Source organism: Ambystoma mexicanum, chromosome 2q, assembly GCF_040938575.1.
Source record: "Ambystoma mexicanum isolate Mex_15411 chromosome 2q, UKY_AmexF1_1, whole genome shotgun sequence".
NCBI classification, from domain to species: Eukaryota; Metazoa; Chordata; class Amphibia; order Caudata; family Ambystomatidae; genus Ambystoma; species Ambystoma mexicanum.
Genome location: NC_090924.1, coordinates 1,035,712,414 through 1,035,736,540, shown reverse-complemented (window position 1 = coordinate 1,035,736,540; position 24,127 = coordinate 1,035,712,414). Strand labels below are relative to the sequence as shown.

The following is a 24,127-nucleotide window of genomic DNA, read 5'->3' as shown; positions in this document are numbered from 1 at the left end:
GCTCTTATTAGCGGCTGCCGCAATGGTGGTGGAGTAGTAAGGAGCTTTGGCCTCAGTAATCAGAATTTGTGCTGTTTGCACTGAGAGATTTGAGGTTGGTGTGGTCTCCTGGGTTATGGTTTGTGTGCCACCGTTGCTCTGGGGCTCTGATTCAGCGTTTGTTGGAGGATAGCTCGGGGGTGTACCATGGGGTGGATGATTTGGTCTTAGACAGGCTGGATTTTAGGGGGGCATGAGTGTCCACCAGTTTCATAACAGAGTTGCTAAATAATTCCAGGAGGCCTGAGGCATTCCCTGTGGTGAGGAAGTCTGCATTTGTTTCTTCTAGATCATTGACTGGGAAGGTTTTGAATGAGCGGCGTTGAGTGAGGTGGTGTTTAGCCTGACTTTCGTGGGCTGTATTCTGGGGGTGATTGATAATGGGATGGCGGCGTGGTCAGAGCAGTCAAATGGGATAGGGTCTGCACAGGTGATGCATGGGGATGATGTGAAGAGTAAGTCTGGGGTGTTTCCTTTGTTGTGCGCGGGGGAGAGCACATATTGCTGCAAGTCCATGGAAGTGGTCAGTGCAAAAGCTACTTCGAGTGTGGTTGTTAGCCTGGGACTTGGGGACATTAAAATTACAGAGAAAGACATTATTAGAATGTGCAAATTTGGCAGAGGGGAGTAAGGTGAAGATATCTGCAATGAAAGAGTCACTCCTGTAAGGTGGTATGTAGATGAGGTGGAAGGTGATGGATTCCTATTGCGATAGAGCGATCCGGCAGGTGAGTGATTCAAATGAGCTTGTTTTGAAAGAGGGGATGATGGAGCATGGCTAATTGTTCCTGTGGAGGATTGCCACTCCCCCTCCTGCCCTTCCTGGCTGGTCAGCATGTTGGATGCAGTAGCCTTGGGGTAGGAGGGCGTCGAAAACATGGGGGTAAACCATGTTTCAATGATGAGTAGAGCTTTAAAGTTGTTGCTGTATGAGATGAGGTCAACGATTTCTGCAGCGTGACTGCTGAGCGAGCATTTATCAACATGAGAGGACATGCGCATGTGGTCCATGGGTGTCAGATGGGGGCACGGGTGATATTGATAAGGTATGCTGGGGTAGCTTGCCAGGGCTGCCGAGGGCACTTGGCCATTCGAACCCTAGTAAGAGTGGGAATGGGCGGAGGAGGGAGGAGACATGGTGATGTCTTATGGTGAGTAGAAGTAGTAGGGATTAATTTGCAGGTGAAATGCAGGATAGTGGGTCAAGCACTTTTCCCTATCATGCCTGAACAGGCACAAACAGTTCCGGTCCTTGTCTTCGCCTGCCCTGAGGACGCTGGTGATGAGGACGCCTAAGAGGAATAAGGAGGAGTGATTAAATTGGTGGTGGGTGGAGAAATTGAGTGGCAGGGCCTGGTTACGTGAATAGCAACTTATTCAATGCTGTCTGCCTAGCGCAACCCTACTAATCCTTAGGTATAGGCTTGGAAGGCATGAAAACTGGTGGTGGGTGGAGCAACAGAGTGGCTTGGCCTGGTCACGTGACCAGCAGCCTACTCAATGCTGACTGCCGGGAGCTGCTCTAGAATCCTTAAGTAGAGGCTTGGAAGATGGAAAACCAGTGGTGGGCGGAGAAACTGAGTGGCAGGGTCTGGTCACATGGCTATTTGCTCCTCATGACAGTAAAACTAGGATTCAGAAAGCATCTTAATTTTAACCAATAGCAATGCAAAGCGATTTGCAGCCAGCGTGCTCCAAACCCCCGTTTGACTTCACGTTTCCAAAAGGTACATTACAGTATGTTATCAAACAGAATTTCTGACAGTACTCTTTACACTTATGTTCAGCTTAGATTTATGTCTTTCTCAAAATGTAATTGATACAAAGAATGTAGTTGCTTCATTTTATAATACAAATCAGGAACCTTTCTAGTGAGGAGTGTGCTATAATCACTGCTGTACGCTTTACTATACATATACTTCTGTTTAATTTTCATGTTCTGCTCAGACCCATCTTCTTTTCATCCAGTGGAGTAAAGAGGTATATTTAGGATTTAAAGTCATCCAATGAAAACTATATTGAAAGAATACCAAAGCATACAGAGATCTGGGGGTGTGGGGCCTCAAGAAGTGGACGTGAACAATCTTGAGATGATCATTACAGGATCACAGTTTTGTCCTTTTATTTACTGTGTTTCACACCTGCATACTGCTGATGACAGAATCAAGAGCTATCATAGTCAATGGGTCATCTATAGAGAGCAGAGGAGCCCAACAAAGCTTTGGTCCCATCCAAACTCAACCTTTTGAATCTCCTCCTCAATCCCTTTATTCCTCTCCAATGGAAAAGAAAGATGGCAATAGGCATTGAAATAGAGTGATGGAACAGCCAACCTTCTCTGCAGGGGAAACAACTCAAAAGCAGTCCAGCACTAAGTGATATATTAGAAACTGCCTTGGGGATTATTATTTGCCTCAAAGCATATATCTTAATACATGTATTTTAATCTCCAGGATGCATGCTTGTTTTAATTCATTAGGGTAGAAATACATGATATGATATGATATGATATCAGTCAATGTTCAATCTCTTTGTAGCATAAGGTACGGTACAATATCCAAAGTTGTATCATAGCTGATGTAAAAGATCCTGGCTGGCCATATGGTATATTGACACCTGGTCACTCTGGAAGATTTCCTTTTAGCAAAGCTCATCGTAATCATAGGGGAAAGTTGCCTGTAGCTGATCATATATTTACAGTATATGTTTCTGCAAAAGGGGTCAATAGTTATTACATGGTGGGGAAGGCATTCTGTGGTAATAAATCTGAAGATCAAAGCTCACAAAACCTAAGCAGCCAGTACAAGAACATAAACAGAAATGCCTGACCAGGCGGCCATTCATAGTTTTGGAAACTGTTTCTTCTTGATCAATCCCATTACTTCCATCTCCCTCAGGTAATGGCGATTCCATGGCAGTATAGGCAGTCAGATTTCAGGGGTCTCACCAACTATGCGGCTGAGACTGGCTTTCTCGACCCCTCTTACATTGCAAGCTGTCATCACGTTTGTGCAGATGGCTGAATGTTGTTTTCTAGCATTGTCTTACTTCTTAAATCAACCATCTATAGTTGCGGTTACGCTATATCAACATATCACTGGTTAAAAGAATGTTCTCTATGGCAATTAGTTTAATTTGCAGGTGTCCTTGTGACTCATTCCATGGTATATCAATGCAGCAAGATTTGGAGCGCTGTTTATTTTGTCTCCTGTCCTCTTTAACCTTCTTTCTTTTCACTCCACTTTGGTGACTGGTGCTAAATTTGACTACATAGGAAAAGAACATTGACAAATGTCACACAGGGATCCAGGATCATGCTCATCTTGTTTGATGGGAAGGATTCAATCATCCACACAATAATATATTACATTATATACTTCTGTACAAGCAAATACTGAACTTCACATTCCCTGGTGCAGTGCTATATCCATGGTCACGGTGATCTTGGACGAGCTCTTTTTGGGACAGATTATTTCAAATAAATGTATGCAGTAATGAAAGAATACAACTGGTCCAGTGATTAGTTTATACAGGAGTGTGATAAGAAGTGATCTTTTGTGCTTACTTCACTGCCCTTTCTGAACTTCAATCTTCCTAAGGAGCACAAAAATATAATTGATTTTATAAAGATATTTCATTTTTGACGGTCCATCTCCAAGGTACAAAAAGCAAGTCCTTTTCTTTTTCTGTTCTCGTTTGGGTCAAAACACTTAAAAGGCATGAGTCATTTCTTTCATTTTTGTTAATGTGTTTACTTCTGTTGGTTCAATCTGTCAAAGAAAACCCCATTAAAGCGCTTGCTTTGGCAGCCTCTTAATTCTTGGACACTGCCATTGACGTGGAAGGTAGGAAGAAGGCAGGCTGCTCTGCCAATCATGTGTGGCCCAGCTGTATGTTGATGAGTGTGTGGTAGAACCCTTTCTGCTGCAGGAGCTGCTGGTGAGTTCCTTGTTCCACCACTCTTCCATTCTGTATCACTGCTATTTTGTCGGCGTTCTGGATGGTGGAGAGGCGATGGGCTATGACGATACATGTGCGGCCTTCTCTGGCTTTGTCCAGTGCTTCCTGCACCACCTGTGAAGCAATTAAAGAAACATGTCACAAGGGCAGCATTGTGATGGTTCACTGTTTATCAACTAGCCCCTCTCTCTACACCATTGTGTCATGGTACATAGTTTCCACACAATACCAAGGAATGCACCTGTATTGCATACCATTAAACAAGGCCCAGAAAATACATTAAGCATGGTGTTTATATATTTAACCACAACAGTGAGGTTTATGAAATATTGCTATCCAGAATTCTGTGATGGGGTGTTGGCTGTGGCTAATTAATTCACTACGGCCGGATAGGATCTGAAAACGTGGACATGGACTGACAAACTAATGCCCTCAGGACGGAATTTACAAATCGTGGCTACAACTACACAATTGTGATTGACCAGATCCACTGATACCCTGTAATGAACTGATGGATTGCAAACAGTTGGTGCAAAATGACTGTGTCCCCTGGCTGTTTCCTATCATCTACGACAGGAAGTCCTGCAACAGATTGTGAGGACCCTCCAACCCCCCATTCTTGTGGAAGACAGAAGGTTGAGAGAAGTTTTCCCAGAAACCCCATTAAAAGCCTTCAGACAACCAAATAATTTGAAACAAACGATTGTCAAAAGCAGTCTCACAAATCAAAGAGTAAAACAGGGGCCATAACTGCCACACACAAAAAGAAAACAATGCACAGCCTGCGCGCACACCATAGCAGCAGAGAAAATCAACATAACCAACAGAGACCAGGTTTTTAAAACACAAGGTTCTTTCACCCTCATAATTCACTAATATGGTATATCTGATTTCATTCAATAACTTCCTACCAGGCAATTGTCTATGTTTGTGAAACCAGACAGACACTAAGACAATGAATGGATATACACTGCTAGAGCATTACCCCAAGAATAAAGACCTCCCCGCTGGGGAACATTATTTCAGGTGCATGGCATGACATTAAGGATGTAAGTATGAGTATCCTTAGTGAGAACTTCAAAAGGCAAAAAACACAAACACATTTGAATGTAGGATGATGCCTTCAATACAATACAAATTGAAGGAAATAAGAACACAATGTTTATGCTACACTATGCAACATGAATTCTCATTTTTCTGAGTGCCCCCCCTTAACCTGAGACACTTGAGTAAGTAAGGACATTCTTTATTTTCGGATTGAATAGAAAATCCATAAGAGTTATATCATACACAACCATTAGAGACAAACTATTCTGAAAATTAAGATATAAGGCAATAATTCACTCATTTACAATATCACTTACATAACACAGTTTCACGCTAAAAAACGATCTAAAATCCTTACACAACTTTTTTCCAAACCTAAAAGTTAAAAACAGCAATTCATTTATAAGATCACATTTGTAATACATTTTGACATTATCTGAGACCGAAATAAGCACATTAACAAGCCTGGGACATACAAAAAGCAGCTCATCTAGTACCATCACTTCTTCTTATGATTGTATCTACTCTTTGTCTCCTTTCTCGTGTCTGCCAGGCTTTTCTTGTATACAGATATGCATTCCAGGCTATAGCTGGCGAGGCTGTGTTCAACAAATAGTAAAGTGCTGGACTATGCTGAGCGAAGCCTCTTCCTACAAATAGTGGTAGCAAATTCATTTTCCTTAGATCACAATATACTGGACAAAAGAATAATACATTCTCATGCCTAGCTTGACACATAGGGCATTTGGATTCAAATTCCCAGCCCGATCTCCGACTTAGAACCTCACCCAACTCTAAACACCCATGGCATACCCTTGTGCTAGGTGCCCTTTGGTACTTCTAGTTTGACCAGACAAGATATTTAGTAAAGGTTCAATAGACACACTACTGACATTCACTTTCCCCAGCATTTTCTTTACATTTTCTAGCCATCCGATTTTAGTGGCACCCTTTTTTTCTGATAAATCCTTTAACAATTTCTGTGTAAACTCAGCCTTCGGGTTAGACCATTCACGCAACCATAGCCTACAAGGATCCAAGGCCAATAGATCTTCTAAAAAGGCCAAGCCTAACTCTTTATGTGAGGCAATATTTGGCGCTGGCATGGGTAAGCCCAAGAGAGATTTCACAAAGCGATTTTCCTCTTTTTGCAGCACGCCATTATCCCCATAACTCCAAATCGCAACACCATATTTGATTGCCCATATAATGCAAGCATTATAGATCTTTTCCACAATACAAAGCGGTTGCTGTTTGTGCTGCTTCATAAATCTATGTGCCGCCAACAGATTGTTTCATCATGGGGATTTGTTTTTGTACATGTGCATTCCCGTTAAAATTCTCATTAAATCGAACTCCAAGATAATCAAATTGGTTCACTCTTAGGATCGTCAAACCATCACACCAAACATTTGGGAACTTACACAATCTTTTATTCCCTAAACAAACCATTACTACTGATTTGGTAGTACTAATGTGCAGGTCCAAATCTCTCCAGTTGACGGAAAATGCATTTACCAAAATCTGCAAAGCTCTTTGGTTCCGTGCAATGAGCACTGTATCAGCGGCATAGATTAGAGCTAGAATCAACATATTTCCCAGTCTAGGTACATTGATTGATAGGTTATTTATAACGCGCTTAACACCCAGACGTTTCTAAGCGCGGACCCGGGGTCGAAACTGTATTGCTCCATGCCGTCTTGCTTCCAAGGCGAGCACTTTGCCACTGAGCTATCCTCCTGAGACAACATCCTTATTATACTCAGGGAAAATTCTCCAAAAGCTTGTTGACATACAGGGAGAAAAGCAGGGGTGCCCAAACACACCCCATGCCTGACCCCTGACTCAATCGAAAACCAGGTTGTACAATGTCTCTCACTACCAGACTGAATACAGGCCTCATTATCCTTATGCAGGACCTCCAAGATGTCCAAGATGATAGCTGGGTAATCATGACCTGTGCCACAATTTGCTCCGATAAACTTTACCAAAAGCAGTGCTCAAATCCATAAACGCTAGATTCATTGGTTCTTGTTTAATGCTCAGGGAATGGGCAATTATCATGTACACATTTAAACAGTGTTCCATTGTCCCTAGTTTGGGCCTAAAGCCCAATTGTATTGGGGATAGAATTTCCTAGGTTGTAACCCATTCTTCCAATTTTAGAGTAGGAACTTCCCAAACATTTTAAAACTGGTATTGAAAATTGATATAGGCTGATATGCGTGTAGGATTTTTATGCATCCTTTTTAATAAATTGGGCCAATGAGTGCTCTTTGCCATTCCCTTGGTACAGAGTTTGTACTCCATATTACATTAAACAACATTGTTAAAATTGGACCCCACATTTCACTAATGTCTTGATAAAACTCGACCAGTATTCCGTCACTGCCAGGGGCGCACCATCTTTTAGCATTTGGGATGGCTTTTATCACCTCTGCAAGTGATAAGTAGACTTTCACATGCCTTAAATTTCCCAGGGAAACATGTACCACATTATTCTCCCCTCCTTGTGCTTGGTAAACCTTAGTAAAGTGGTCTACCCTTATGTGGGCTTGAATACCACACTCCAACCCTACTAATTAATCGCTATGTACAGGGCGTCCTTTAACGTCTTTCAAAACATTTAGTGAATCATTATTTCTGCTCGTTATCTCTAACCTATACCATGCTTGGTTGTCCATCTCTATCTTGCGTTTTCTAATCTGTTCTTTATATTTGACCCTTGCCCGAACAATCTCCCTCTTAGGGTACTCTAGATTTTTGAGTAGGCAGGGTAAATTTGTCTTGGCCAATCTACACTCTTTATCAAACCATCCCACCTTGGGTCCCTTTTTCACTTTAGACAAACATCTCCCCATAAAACCATCTTGGATTCTTCCCATCAGGAGCATGTAGGTTTGAACTATTACCATGGAAGTAACAATACCTCAGTGAGAGCCATATTGTTCTTCACAATATTTTTCCCCAACATAACTTTTGTTGAATTATTCCATATCAGTCTTTTGGTAGTATTACCTTGACAGGCATTTTCTAAAATATGGTCAAATTGGTTACCTCTTAGATTAGTCTAGAGTTGAACTCTCGTACTTCTGAAGGTGATCGCACCAGGGATGTCACCCTCAAATCTACCATTGGTTGATCTAAGTCCTACTTCTATCAACCAGTGCCAAAATCGAAACCCGGCACCACACATCCTCTTGTCCATCATCTGCGGTGGCGGGACACCTAGTACCCTATCTTCATCCTGGTCAAAAAGACCTTCAATCGGGCCATTACCGATTTTCAGGTTAAGGTCACCTCCACACACAATAATTACACCTGTTTGTAGTCGTAAACTGTCCATCACCTCTTTCAGGGATTCAATAGGTCCTAAGCTATCTTTCTCCGAGGGGCTATTCTAGATATAAATAAAATACCCTGGGAGGCCCTCCAATGGGATCAGTCTAACAACTTGGAACGATGTTTCCCTTTTCACTTTTATTTCAATGATCTCACAAGCAAGTGAACCCTTAACTACGATCGCCATACCTCCATAGTACCTCCCTCTTGGCCACTTTTTTGCCTTTACCTGAACAACCAAATACCCATCAAAGACCATCTCCTCTTCTTCCCATGTCTCCTGTAGGAGAATAATCACAGACCCATTCAGTTTCTCTTTTATAGCATTGTCACTTACTTTCCCTTTGAAAACCGCTATATTCCATGACAGTATTGACATTATTTTTACACATTCAATCATACTCACACATCCTGGCTGCTGGTCTGTAGTAGATTTTGGTGAAGGGCACCCTCATATTGTCAGCCCTGGTGCTATTGGCTCACCCTAATGAGATTTTGGCAACACAACTCGAGTGTCATGTTCGACCATTATAAAGGAATGTATTTGTGGTCAATCCAATTCTTCAATGGTCAATAAAGGGTCAATTCTATTGGATACAACAATATTATTTTTCACCACTTGCTCGTTGGCATCCCTACTCTTTGTGGATTGTGTCTCATGGACTCTAGCCAGTTTCTCCCATTTTAATATTTATTGAACAAATCCCTCCCAAGTCGGTAAGCCAAGACCGGGTCAGGATAAAAATATGCCAGGGGGACCATCCTATACGAGGAACTTCCTGAGGCATAGGCTCCATTTGAGCAAAGTACATATGATGCCACTTGCGGGGAGTCAAAAGAAACAATAATACAATCACCCTCAATAGATTTATGTGTACCTCCCACCGACCCCACCCTGCTGGCCACTAGTATGACATGAAATGATAGGTTATTTATAACACGATTAATACCCAGAGGTTTCTAAGCGAGGACCCGGGGATCGAACCTGTGTTGCTCCATGTCGTCTTGCTTCAAAGGCGAGCACGTTGCCCCTGAGCTATCCTCCCGAGACTCAATGCCGATTCTATCAATCCTGGATTCATTTGTGGCCTATGTAAGCGCGTATTTATCCATTGGGCAACTTTATTCATCAATCCAGTTGTGGTTTCATATTATTCATTAGATAAAGGGTCAACCCTTACTATTATTCCCACCAGTGGTGCTGCTACTGGTGGAAGATTTAAAGTCACGTTTCCATCCCTAGAGGCTTCAAGATGCTTCCCTTGTAGTGTTTCAGCTGTATTAGTATTTTCCCAATAATCATGCAATTCTCTCCCAGAATTTTATATAGGTATTGATTCACTTTTAGCAGCTTGGATCTCGTTTATCCATGTACATAGCATTGGAATTACTATCTGTTGTTCATTTTTGGGTATCTTCTCAATGGCCTTACTTTTTACCAAATCACCCTTTAGCCCCTTGTTTCCCCCACTACCCATAGCCTTTTATTTCACTGGTGTTGTTATATCCCCCAAGGTCATTTTCATACCACAGACCTCATTCTTTGTTTGTCTGGTCATATCATCCATCATATTTAGGAAGGTGAATAGTGTAGCTTTAAACTTTTTTTAAAAGTCACATATCGGCTGGATAGAGTCCTTTATTATCTTACTGACACGCTCCTTGAATTGTTCTACAGGTGTGCCTACAGCTATCAAGCTAATCTCTTGAGCAGATACAACACTTGAATCATGGGCTTCCATTAAGCTCTTATCTTCTTTTTTAATTGTATTTATTGTTATTTAGTTAACAAGTACCTTAAACAAAATACACATAACCATTTATAAAATACAAGAAAATGAAAAAATATGTGATAGAAATTAACAAAAGAATTAAAACAAGAGCGTAAAATAAGAACAAAAATACAAATATAAATCAATCATTGTTAGTTTCTGTGATTCTAAAACATCTTTAAAGAAATGAATTGCGGCAACCATCCAGTCGTTGTGACCATGAGAGTTCATGATAAGCTGCCACAGGCTTTCAGTAGAAACCTGGGCATAAAGTTGAAGAAGAATGTGCCCGAAATAGAACGCATGCCTCTCATCCAATGCCCTACAATGCAATATAACATGCTACAAAGTTTCCACCTCATCAGACAGGTAACAAAATTGACACTGTCTTAGGACTCTCTGAGCTTTATTCCTGGCACCAATGATTTCGTTTGTCGGGATCAAATTTAGCCACATCCTCATAACCCTTGATAGCTAAGATCTACCTGGAGATTTACTCAAGTAATCGGGACAGGTTCCAACTGGTCTGACATCAATCAACAAATCAGTGTATAGATGACAAGTTCTGACTTTGCTGATTGTGTCAATCCAGTCCCATTCTTTGAGTCCCCTTTAAGTACAGTTGGTCTATACAGAACTGTGTCTTTCGAGATGCTGTACCTCTCACAGATTGAGTTACACTCAGTCTCCTAGGTATTTAAGGCGGCCCATGATTTCTTATAAAGCAACTGCTTTAGTAGCCACCAAACAGAACCCTCCTTTGTACAGAGAATATTCCTCAATAGTGAGAGGTACTTCCAATTCATGTAGAACTGTATGGAAGATAAGACTAGCTGCTAGCAAATAACAGCTGCAGGACCTCCATTTGGTAGCTTCAGGACCTTCCTCCAAAACATCCCCTACAGAGCAGCGCAGTCTCAGAATATAGGGAGACTCCATTTCTTTCCCCCGTAGGTTATAGATAGTAAGACCTTGATTTTATACAATTTTAGCACTGGAGTCAGAGAGAGGTGACCACATTTCCAATTCACAGCACATGCTTGAGTGGCAAGCATTAACATTAGCACAGTTAATCTACAATCTAGGTAGCAAATGTTCGAGACTCTTTTCAGAGTCATACTACTCACGTGCCAAGAAAAATTCTTAGATTTTTGTTTCATTCTCGGCCTAAAGGAGAGTATCTGAGATTTCTTTGGGTTGATGCTTAAGTGAATTTTTGCTGCATAAGCTGCCAAAGAATCTAGCATGTGCTGTAGTCCTATGGAAGTGTATTCTAACAGGACAAGGTCATCAGCATACAGCAAGTAATCCAGGCTAAGGTTAATCAGGCTCGGAGAAAAGCTGTGAATGCTCTGGAAGATCTCAGCAAGATCCAAAAGAAAAACGGCTAAAGAGTAACGGGGCCAACACACAGCCCTGCTTGAGGCCATACATTGTAGGAATAGACGATGAGAGTTTGCCCTGAACATTAAGGCGAACTCTGATAGATGTGTTAGAATGTAAGGCCACAAGAATCCCCATCAAATGAGCGCGGAACCCCCATTGTCTGATTTTTAACCGTAGACAAGTTATGCCTACTATCAGAAAGTTGTTCCACGTTTGAGGCTAAACCCTTTACTAATTCCAATAAAGTTTCACCTTCTCTGGCCAGGCTTTCAATAGTTTCCTGCTTTGAAAGGACCTTCGCACTTTCCTGCTGTTTTTTACTGTGCTAACATTTCCATATGATTTGTTTCAGCAATTTGTGCACTCGCTGACATCGCTACAGGAACACTATCCCATACACCCATGGTTCCCATTGCATCTGGTATGTAATCCTTTGTTTCTACATTACTAGCACTAGTTTTCTTTACCCATTGGTTTACGGACGAGGCTACATTATTCCAGGTTGCCTCGTGTTCATCGGAGCTGACACAACCTGGTTTCCCTTCATTCTCTTTCCACATAGAGAATTAGTTTTTTCTCATTTTCAGGATACATCTTTTAGATAACTGTCCAATTCCGATTTAGACTGCAGCTGTGATCCCTTATTTCGATTGGCCACGTTCTTTTTTACTTTTTTTTATGTTAGTTTCACCCAAGGTTGAGTTCGCTTTCCTTTTCCCCATTATACTGTTCTGATTTATACCACTTTTGGATTCCCTCTTGCTCGTGTATTATTGGTTTAACGTTATAAAGACAAAATATAGAGCATTAGGAAAGCTCTACCTAAACATTAGTAAAGTGCTGTGCAGTGTAATAAAAACATTACAAAATACGCGATTACAGAATTACAAATTTCAAGCTCTATAAAATTCCTTCACATTCCGCAAAGCAACGCTTACAATTAATTATGTAAACACTAATGGCTGAATAAAAATCATTACAAACCGTTAAAAATCTCCAAAGTCACTAGAATCAATATATGACTTAGCTTGGCTTAATTTAACTTCACAATATCACAGTTAGCCATGCCGTAAATCATAATCACTGTGAAGAAACTAAAAGAACGTTTTCTAGACCTTTCATCGAATGCCCATTGATTTCTTAGTTCGATGTCCTAGTTCAGTTCAGTTCAGTCCAGTACAAGGCCATCAAAATGTCTGCGCTGGAACAAACCACAAATATGCAAGGGACAAGGTACGCCCGACTTGCTTAAGGGGCTGCCCGAGTCTGACTCCCCCCCTCGCCCCAATGCACATGTAGCATATTTGATCGTTCCCACGGCCATGGTCACAGTCACGTTTGCCCCACAGAAAAAGGAAAAGGAAACTGCAGAACTCCACAGAACTCTTCATGAAAGGGCCCAAAATCACCAGGGGGCGGATGTACATTATTACTGACCAGGTTGTGGAGCAAATAATCTGCCTCTCCCTCGGTCGGTATCGGGTCAGATTGCCCGCGGGGGTGCACGAAAGCCCTTTAGTAGGACAATATACTTTTCAGCCAGGCCGGGTAAGGGGCGCTTTCACAGTTTACTCACAGAAGCCAGCACCCAATCCAAGTCCACATTCATGTTCCCATGGAACACACTCGTCTTCACTCTGCCACGCTGCGCTACAGAATGGTATTTAGTAGGCAGGCAGGAAGGCAGGCATCCAGATAGTGGCCAGTGAAAACAGACTCTAGGGTGCAATATGCTAACCAGGACACGGAACACACTCGTCCCCACACCGCCATGCTCCGCTATAGAATGGTATTTAGTAGGAAGGCAGAAAGGCAGGCCTCCAGATAGTGGCCAGTGAAAACAGACTCTGGGATGCAATATGCTAACCAGGACACAGAACACACTCGTCCTCACTCTGCCAAGCTCCGCCCTAGAATGGTATTTAATAGGCAGGAAGGCAGGCACCCAGATAGTGGGTCGTGAAAACAGACTCCAGAAAGCAATATGCTAACCAAGACACAGAATACACTTGCCCTTGAGTATAGAAACTAAAAAAAAGAGATCTGTGCCTCTCCCCCTTATTCCATGGTAAATACTGCTCCCTGGTCTTCAAGAAGCTCATATACATTCCTCCACCCCCAGTAACACATGGCCCATCACTATTGATAAGATGTAACGACAGGACAATTCACACTTCACTATCACTTTGTTATGGATAGATTGGGTGTAGAGCAGCAGCATTTTACACCCCTGTGCAACTGCATGCTAAACCCACTGCTTCATCTCACACACGGAAAAGGTATTTCAAATGAACATACAAATTAAGGAATCCAACAGACTGAATTCCCCTTTTTTAACCAAATTCCATTTTACCTGTCATAAAATGCAAACAAGTATCTTTTTTTCCTGTGTCCAGCTGAAATCTACCCGCCCATCGCCTAATAAAGGTATATTTGCTGCAAGATTCTGTGTGCTTTTTTCATATTATTCTTAAAATCAACAACCTGTACTATAGTAAATGATGAACATTTGGAAAATTCGACAAAAAAAAGAAGTGAATTTCCCATCAGCTGTGTTCCATTGGCTAGAAAGCTAGCTAGATATATGTAATAGCCCCCATGTTAACAATCACTGTTCCAGGCAAGAGAGAGACCCGGTTGTTGTGCTCTGCATCAGCTGTAGGTACTACACTTGACCAGTAATGTACCCACAATCTGAAAAGGGCAAGGATATGCACATTTGTGAGGGCACTGAGAAACATAGAATTAGCCTATTGGGCTTCAACTGGGGTGGGGCATCTTGCATAAGGGGAATGTGCTCCTATGGGCCTATGGATTTTGAGCTGGTCACTAAACTGAAGTGATTCGCTCTCGGAGAAGGGTTAGGGGAGTGATTTAAATCATTGAGTTACATTTTTCTTGCATTGGGACAACTTGATTTCATAGACACTTTTGAAAAGAGAAAAACCTACAACAAAACAAGCTTGAACTGTACCAGCCTGCAATAATAATCCTACGACTAATAATAATTGGCATCCTGGCTGGGCGTAGCAGCCAATTTGGTTTTTCAAAACGCAGGATAAAACTCATGATCGAACCCAATGTTCTGGGCAAGCTGCCCTCTCTTCACCACTCTCACTGCCCCAGCAACTCCTCAACCCCATTTGCCGGACCTTCCAGTCTCCTCCTGGCCTATTTTGCAGTTCACCTCTGGCATGCCGACACACACTATGGAAATGGAAGTGGGGCTCTGCATTGAGTCTTTGCTCCTTCCCTTTTCTGTACAACTTGGCAGGCTGAAGAATGAAGGTCTGGACCAGGGTTGTCCAACTTCAGGCCTCGAGGGCAGGATCTATGTCTGACTTTCAGGATCCCTTCCATTAATATTCATGAGACAAATTTGCATACAACGATCTAAATGTATGCATATTTTTTCTCATGAATATTAATGAGGGATATCCTGAAAACCAGTCCGGTTGCCGGATCCGTCCCTCGATGCCTGGAGTTGGACAACCCTGGTCTAGAGGGTTGCTCAGACCTAAAGGTTGCCAGAGGTTTAATATTAACTATAAACTTTCCTGCCATCACCTCTTGTTTTGCTCTGCATTAGGCCCCACTTCCATTTCCATGACAGCCCGCTTAGGAATTGTTTTTTTTAATCTGAAATAGGTTGCATGGTCGCTATGGCCCTTTATTGCTGACAAAACTATTGTATTTAGCACCCTGGTTTGCAAAACCGGGGTGCTAATATAAATAATCACCCATTCCAACAAGGTGCTCATTCTCGTGTTAAAGGCTCTTGTTGTGCTCAGGCCACTATCACTCAGCAGGGGTGTCATTTGGGGGTCACCATGGGTTGTAGCTGCGACCCCTGGGGGCCGCAGTTGCAACCCCTGGTGACTCATTTGCACTCCACATTTTAAAAAAACGTTTTTCCATACAAAACACAGAAGCTCCTGGTGTAGCAGGCCCCCCCCCCGTGATGTGGGGGCCCCTGCCACATCAGATCTGGTGGGTGTCCGGCTCAGTCCTCACCCATCAGGGTGAAGGCTGGTCTGGGAAGGTGCTCATTAGGGGTTGGCGTTTGAGCTAACCTTGACTTGTGGCACATGGCACGTTCCGTTCCTATCCCTTCTCCCTCAGCTTCTTCGCAGCTCACATACAGGAACCAGGAAGCTTTCAGAGCTTCCTGGTTTCTGTTTGTGAGCAGATCAGAGGAGTCGAGGGTGCAAGAAAAAGGTAAGAAGTTTTTTTTTTCATGTGTTGTGGTTGCATGTGTTAAGTGCGTGTCAGATGTATGTATGTGAATGGTGGGTGAATGAGAAGTAATGTGATATGATGTGCATTTTTTAATGTTCTGGGTGGGTGTGTACCTGTGTAGAGACTGAAATTAGTGGATGAGAGAGAAGGTGTGAGTGTGTGAATGGCGGGTGAATGAGTATGAATGTGATGGTGTGTTTTGAATGTTCTGGGTGGGTGGTAGGTGTGTGCCTATGTAGAAAATGCTATGAGTGGATGTAAGAGAAGGTGTGAGTGAGTGACTGGTGGTTGAATGAGTTTGAATGTGATGGTGTGTTTTTGAATATTCTGATCTGGGTGTGTGCCTGTGTAGAGAATGCAATGAGTGAACGTAAGAGAAGGTGTGAGTGAATGGTGGGTGAATGAGTATGAATGCAATGGTGTGTTTTTGAATTTTGTGGGTGGGTTTGTGCCTGTATAGAGAATGTAATGAGTGGATGTAAGAGAAGGTGTGAGTGACTAGTGGGTGAATGAGTATGAATGTGATGGTGTGTTTTTGAATGTTCTGGGTGTGTGGGTGGGTGCCTGTGTAGAGAATACTATGAGTGGGTGTAAGAGAAGGTGTGAGTGGGTGACTGATGGGTGAATGAGTGTGAATGTGATGGTATGGTTATGAATGTTCTGGGTGGATGGGTGTGCGACTGTAGAGAATACAATGGGCGGAGGTAAAAGGTGTATGAGTGAGTGACCAGTGGGTGAATGAGTATGAATGTGATGGTGCGTTTCTGAATTGTCTGGGTGGGTGTGTGCCTGTGTAGAAAATGCAACGGGTGGAGGTAAGACAAGGTGTATGAGTGAGTGACCGCAGGGTGAATAAGTATGAATGTGATGGGGTGTGTTTGAATGTTGTGGGTGGGTGTGTGCCTGTGTAGAGAATGCAATGAGTGGATGTAACAGAAGGCGTGAATGATTGGTGGGTGAATGGGTATGAATGTGATGTGTGTTTTTAAATGCTATGGCTGAGTGGGTGTGCCTGTGTTGAGAATGCAATGAGTGAATGTAAGAGAAGGTGTGAGTGAGTGACTGGTGGGTGAACGAGTATGAATGTGATGTTGTGTTTTTTAATGTTGTGGGAGGGTGTGTGCCTGTGTAGAGAATGCAAAGGGTGGAGGTAAGAAAAGGTGTATGAGTGAGTGACTGGTGGGTGAATAAGTATGAATGTGATGGGGTGTGTTTGAATGTTCTGGGTGGGTGGTTGTGTGCCTATGTAGAGAATGCAATGAGTGGATGTAAGGGAAGGTGTGTGTGAGTGACTGGTGTATGAAGGAGTATGAATGCGATGGTGTGTTTTTCAATGTTGTTGGTGGGTGTTTGCATGTGTAGAGAATTCTATGAGTGGATGTAAGAGAAGGTGTGAGTGAGTGACTGGTGGATGAAGGAGTATGCATGTGATGGTGTGTTTTTCAATGTTGTTGGTGGGTGTGTGCACGTGTAGAGAATTCTATGAGTGGATGTAAGAGAAGGTGTGAGTGACTGCTGGATGAAGGAGTATGAATGTGATGGTGTGTTTTTGAATGTTCTGGGTGGGTGGGTGGATGTGTGTCTGTGCAGAGAATGCAATGGGTGGAGGTAAGAAAAGGTGTATGAGTGAGTGACTGGTGGGTGAACGACTATGAATGTGATGTTGTGTTTTTTAATGTTGTGGGTGGGTGTGTGCCTGTGTAGAGAATGCAAAGGGTGGAGGTAAGAAAAGGTGTATGAGTGAGTGACTGGTGGGTGAATGACTATGAATGTGTGATGGTGTGTTTCTGAATTGTCTGGTTGGGTGTGTGCCTGTGTAGAGAATGCAAAGGGTGGAGGTAAGAAAAGGTGTATGAGTGAGTGACTGGTGGGTGAATAAGTATGAATGTGATGGGGTGTGTTTGAATGTTCTGGGTGGGTGGTTGTGTGCCTATGTAGAGAATGCAATGAGTGGATGTAAGGGAAGGTGTGTGTGAGTGACTGGTGTAGGAAGGAGTATGAATGTGATGGTGTGTTTTTGAATGTTGTGGGTGGGTGTGTGCCTGTGTAGAGAATTCTATGAGTGGATGTAAGAGAAGATGTGAGTGAGTGACTGGTGGATGAAGGAGTATGCATGTGATGGTGTGTTTTTGAATGTTCTGGGTGGGTGGGTGGATGCGTGTCTGTGCAGAGAATGCAATGGGTGGAGGTAAGAAAAGGTGTATGAGTGAGTGACTTGTGGGTTAATGAGTATGAATGTGATGGTGTGTTTTTAAATGTTCTGGGTGTGTGCCTGTGTAGAGAATGCAATGAGTGGATGTAAGAGAAGGTGTATGAGCGAGTGACTGGTGTGTGAATGAGTTTGAATGTGATGATGTGTTTTTGAATGTTGTGGGTGGCTGTGTGCCTGTGTAGAGAATGCAATGAGTGGATGTAAAAGAATATGTGAGTGAGTGACTGGTGGGTGAATAAGTATGAATTTGGTGGTGTGTTTTTGAATGGTGTGGCTGTGTGTGTGCCTGTGTAGAGAATGCAATGAATGGATGTAATAGGAAATGTGAGTGGGTGAATGGTGGGTAAATGAGTGTGTTTTTAAATATTCTGGCTGGGTGGCTGTGTGCCTGTGTAGAGAATGCAATGAGTGGTTGTAAGAGAAGGTGTGAGTAAGTGACCTGTGGGTGAATGAGTATGAATGTGATGGTGTGTTTTTGAATGTTGTGGGTTGGTGGGTGTGTGACTGTGTAGAGAATACAATGGGTGGAGGTAATGAAAGTTGTATGAGTAAGTGACTGGTGGTTGAAGGAGTATGACTGTGATGGCGTGTTTTTGAATGTTCTGGGTGGGTTGGTGGGTGTGTGCCTGTGTAGAGAATGCAATGAGTGGATGTAAGAGAAGGTGTGAGTGAGTGACTGGTGGGTGAATAAGTATGAATGTGATGGTGTGTATTTGAATGTTGTGGGTGGGTGTGTTCCTGTGTAGAGAATGCAATGAGTGGATGTAAGAGAAGGTGTGAGTGAGTGACTTGTGGATGGAGTGTGAATGTGATGGTGTGTTTTTGAATGTTCTGAGCAGGTGGGTCTGTGCCTGTCTAGGTAGAGAATGCAATGGGCGGAGGTAAGAAAAGGTGTATGAGTGAGTGAATGGTGGGTAAATGAGTATAAATGTGATGGTGTGTTTTTAAATTTTCTGGCTGTGTGCCTGTGCAGAGAATGCAATGGGTGGAGGTAAGAAAAGGTGTATGAGTGAGTGACTGGTGGGCGAATGAGTTTGAATGTGATGGTGTTTTTTTGAATGTTGTGGATGGGTGTGTGCCTGTGTAGAGAATGCAATGAGTGGATGTAAGGGAAGATGTGAGTGACTGGTGGGTGAATGAGTATGAATGCGATGTGTGTTTTTAAATGTTCTGGCTGGATGGGTGTGCCTGTGTAGAGAATGCAATGAGTGGATGTAAGAGAAGGTGTGAGTGAGTGACTGGTGGGTGAATGAGTATGAATGTGGTAGTGTGTGTTTGAATGTTGTGGGTGGGGGTTGGGTGTGTGCCTGTGTGGTGAATGCAGTGTGAATGAATGTGAGAGGGGATGTATGGGTGAGTGACCGGTGGGTGTAAGGGGCTGCATGTGTGTGTAAGGCCCTGGGAGACTGGGGATCACTGTACCATTTTTGCCACATCCTTTATTGACTTTGCATGTTTTACTGGTATTTTTGGACAGAGCCAAGTTCATGTGTGTCATTACCTGGCTAGATTGGCCTTTTGGTGCAGCCAGTCTATCAATTGCCCACTGTGGCATGACATTTAATACTCAGCATCTTTAATAAAACAAGCATGATAAGTAGTGTTACCTCGCTAGACTGATGTTTTGGTGTAGCGGCCTGTATATATTTTACTGTAGCATGACTTTTTATTAACTGAGCATCTATGATGAATCAAGCATGATAACTGTTCTTATGGGTGTAGACTGGGTTACACTGGAACCAGTTTGGACAGGTTTTTATATTGTGGCCAAACCAACAGGAGTATGTTCTTACATAGGAGTACTGGCATATATTGGCAGAGCCAATTTTGTGCCGAGTGCCAGTAATGATACTATAAAAAAACACCTTAAAGCGAACATGAGTATGGTTTTACATGGGAATACTAGCATATGTTGGTGCAGCCAGCATTGAAATGTGTGGGCAAAGCCAGCAAAAAAATATGTTTTATACTGGAATATATTGCCGGGACCGGCATGATAATGCATTGGGAAATACCCCGTTCACTTTTGGTGACTTGCATCTATTGTACTTTTTTTCCTGATTTACCCTGCACCCTGCAAAACCAATTGTTGGCCTTTTACCCAAAATGTTGGCCTTTTACCCAAATTTTCACAGAAAGTGGGCTGTGTAATGCACCATTTAAACCCATTATTCAAAACATTTTCTCTGGGAAGGGAGAAAAATACCCCCTGTAAACCCCTCCAAAACCCATTTTTGTTAGTTTGAGCTCCCTTGCTACGCTTGGGCACTTATGGCAAATATTTGCTATTTACACCCTCCTAAAAAACAACTCACCATCCACCAATGGTGGCTGGTATATTTGTGGACCAGTCACCGCCCCCATCTTTCTACGCTACGTGAAACATTTAAGCTCTGATTAAGAACCATATTTACTTCTTTCACTTGCAGTAGTGCATGCCCCTGCAGCGGCATAATCCTCATGGACATTATGCACAGGCGTTGGTCCCGGCCGCCCGGGGTGTGGCATGCCCTGTGCTTTGTTAAGAGCTTGGTGGGGGGGTTACACAGCATGGCTCGCAGGGGGACACCACATTTTGTGCTATGCTATTGGGCCCCACTGGGTTTTGTGAGAACCCTGAAGGTGTCTTCCTAGCTAGTCCCTGTGGATCTGTCATCGCTATTGGATCCAATTCTTGGGGATGGACAAGTGAGTGTGGGATAGGGTTTCAATAAAGAAAGAAGTGTTCACAAATGATAAGTCGGGATGTGATTGCCAGGGTCTCCCTTCCGCACGTTTTGAGTACGGGATAAGGTGGGCCTCCTGAGCACAGCACACACTAGAGCTTTCCCAGCACGAGCCGACAGATCTGTTGCAGCTATCAGGTTCTTCGATGGTTAACCCTCTTTTCACTTAAAAGTCTCCTGGCTTTGAGGGCCTGATATTTTCAACAAACCAACACAAAGTTCTGTTTCACGTATGGCTCTGGGTGACAACTTCACCCCTGGATCACCCTCTTCCGGGCGCAGACCTCTCACAGTCGTATGTGACAAATCAATTGACCAAGTCCTTTCTCAACAAACATTGGGTGGTGTCTTTCCACCCCTGGATCTCCTTCCTTTGGGTTTGGACCCCTTTTCAATTGCCAGCCTCCCTCCTTTGGGTTCACAACGGCTTGTGTCTTTCATTCACTTATCACAAGGTCCTTTCAAATATTTCACTTTGGACATCCCTCTGCCGGGTTCACTCCTGTCAACACAATGTTCATGGGACTTCCGACTTCGTCCCTTCTTGTTAGCATCCCTCCGCCGGTTTTACTCTTGCCAACCTTTACAACACACTATTTGCACACTATGTTTACCATGCAGGATTTGTTCCCCTTCACTTCACAACCATCTATTGGTCAAAGTCTTTCAAATGTACGGAGGATTTGACAAGACCCCCGTATGATCACTTTGACCCCCCTTTGCATTTTCCTAAGGCCTTCTGGTTACTGTAGTTCAAATAGCAGGGTAATCGCCCAGATTTTCCTACTTGAGCACCCATGTGGTGCCAGACTTCTCTGTTGCTGGTTTTCCCCGTGTTTCTATTATCAACACTTCTTTGTTCATTCAAAGTTCAATTAGCTGCCTGATACTTTCGTTCAACACAGCTCGGTTTCTTTATCGGTTTTCCCCTCGACTCACCGGCTGTGATGAACTGTTTTGCCTTCTCATCTGTAGAGTCAAGGCCGGTACCATTGGGCAATGCGTCTCTCCCCGGCTTGGCTGTCAGCGGAGGAGGCACCCGAGCACCGTTGACATCTGCTGCAACACACACTGGCTATTATTCCCAGTCATACGATTCCTTCTCTCAAGGCTTCACGGGTCTCTGTCGATAAGTGCAAGGTCACTTCTCCCCTTGGTATTCTTTCAAATTGCACCGTCTTTCTCCTCCTCTTGAACTGTGGTGCTGAGTTACCGCTCACGTCGTACGGACTGCCTTGCTCCTCCTGTGCTCTCGTGCTCCAATTTTTATCCCTTTGGGGAAGGGAAAGGGCCGTCAGGTGTGTGTGATTCTGGCCAATTGCCTGACTTTGCCTGGCCCTTGTATTGGGACATGTCAGGTAAACGGCTCTGGTGTTAGTCCGTTGTCTTTTGTGTTGTGCGAAGGTGTTAGTGTCGGGAAAAGGGGGCGCAGTGTTTTGGAATATCATAAGTGGTAGGATGGGGAAAAGGTGTTTAAAGAAGGGGGATAGCGCATCTCACCCGTCCGTGTCCCACTCCCACTCCCCAAGGACCCCCATCCAGGTGATCCTCCCTCACTTGTCCCTCACTTGCTCGTGCAGTATTTTGCTCCTGGGTAAACAGCAGCGCACGCCTCCCAGGTCGGTGCTTTTTTGGCTAGTTTAACACAGCAACACCACAGATAACTAGTTCTTCTGTGTGCATTGATCTATAGATGTTTCATACACTAGCTGTAGCCTGAGTTACACTTGGTGAAGTGACTTCCCTGCCACCCTGTACAGCCGCTGAAACCAGTGATTATTGCTTATTTATATGCCCTGGATCATGCCCGGTAAAGCATTGGGTAATCCAAAGCATCCAGTATGTATGGAAATAATATATTTTTGTTTAATTTTGTAATTTAATATTTTGTATGTGTAAAGGTGTTATTGTTAAACCATAAACACAATACAATGAAAATGTGCATATAGTATTTGTCATGGGAAATGTAAAAAGACTCAAGAGTGCCTTATGTTATTCAACGTTAACATGAGCACAAAACTTACTAAGGCTGTTACTCTGGGCTCTGACAGTTCAAAGTGTTAAAATCTACTCAAGCTACTGCCACCTGCATGTTCCGGAAGCAGTGCTGGGGGGTGAGTGAGTGCTCTTGGTCATGACATTTTTTACAGATCTCAAATCCGACTTAATCAGCGCATTCCTTGGCCTGGATTGGGAAAGGTGGATGGTCTTAATCCAAGGAACAGAAATGGCAATTGTTTAGTGAATCTTTCTTTCAAAAATACTCCATACCTTTTCACTTTCGGTATCCAAGGCCGATGTGGCTTCATCCAGCAACAGAAGTTTCGGTTTTCGCACCAGGGCACGTGCGATTGCAATGCGCTGCTTCTGGCCGCCAGAAAGCTGTGTGCCTTTGTCTCCCACACTTGTGTTGTATCCCTAAAAAGTCCAAACACAGAGGAGTACATGAGATCCAACTACAGGTGTATTATTCCAAATAATGAACTGAAATTCACATTAACGATTCCAAGTCTGGCTGAACATTTACTAACATCCTATGGGGCATTTGAACATATTTCGATAAAGATATGAAGTGCCCAAATTAACATTAGTAATTGTTTTGGTCATGTCATACATTGCTCTAAGTGTTTAGCCCAATGTCCTACCATAATCTATTCACTACGATTCTTTATGTCTTCACCCTGTGGCTCTCAAGCTGTGTTGCACTGCCACTCCCATGATACCACACAATTGATTATGCTGGATAGGGCTAATAGGAGTTGTCCAAATCACCTGCACCCATTTTCTCCCAGTGGAAGATTAAGGCCATAAACCCTGAGACTGCGGGCCATTACCGAATAAGGTAATGGCCCCAGGGCCCATAGTTACAGGCCCTAGCGTAGTGAGGGCCTTATCTAAAGCTCTGGGATCATTACCTTATGCAGTAATGGCATGCAGTCGAGAGGCTCATTGCCATTAGTACAAAACCCTTGAACCTCAGTGGGCGCGGGAAAGGATGCCCATCTTAACTCCGTGCCCCCCTGTAGATGTTCCCCATGATGTAATTTTGTATGTCATTGTAAATGTGTTCTGCAATATCATGTACATGCTTATTGGCATTGCAAAACAACGGAACTGGATTTTGAAAGAGGCTAATTTTTCCTTCACCCCTGGGAAATGTGCACCTGTGCCCCTTCTAACTCCCCTCTGCCCTCACCTTTAACCTGCCCACTCGTGAGCTGGCCTTCAATACTTGAACCCACATGCCTGTTTTGTCGCTAGTGCTTACAAGAATGGACTACAGCAAACAGCCTCTTCCATGGACTCCCAGATGACCTCATGAGAAAACTACAAAGAGCCCAACGTGCAGCGCTGGCAAGGATGGCAAGGTTTGATCATATTTCCCCAGCAATAACCACACCTCA

At 43.3% G+C, this 24,127-nt stretch overlaps 1 protein-coding gene across 3 annotated transcripts in view; it reads right to left on the bottom strand.

Annotated features, from left to right (window-relative positions):
- Positions 1–3,344: 3,344 nt before the first annotated feature.
- The window catches only part of ABCB1 (ATP binding cassette subfamily B member 1), a 777,038-nt gene continuing 756,255 nt past the window's right edge, over positions 3,345–24,127 (bottom strand). For all 3 annotated transcript variants that reach the window (XM_069648389.1, XM_069648388.1, XM_069648387.1), the window contains exons 27-28: positions 22,995–23,141; positions 3,345–4,113 (exon numbers count right to left, since the gene is read on the bottom strand). In XM_069648389.1, coding sequence (XP_069504490.1) covers positions 3,913–4,113; positions 22,995–23,141 — 348 coding nt within the window. In that variant the 3' untranslated portion in view covers positions 3,345–3,912. The remainder of the gene's footprint in view (positions 4,114–22,994; positions 23,142–24,127) is intronic.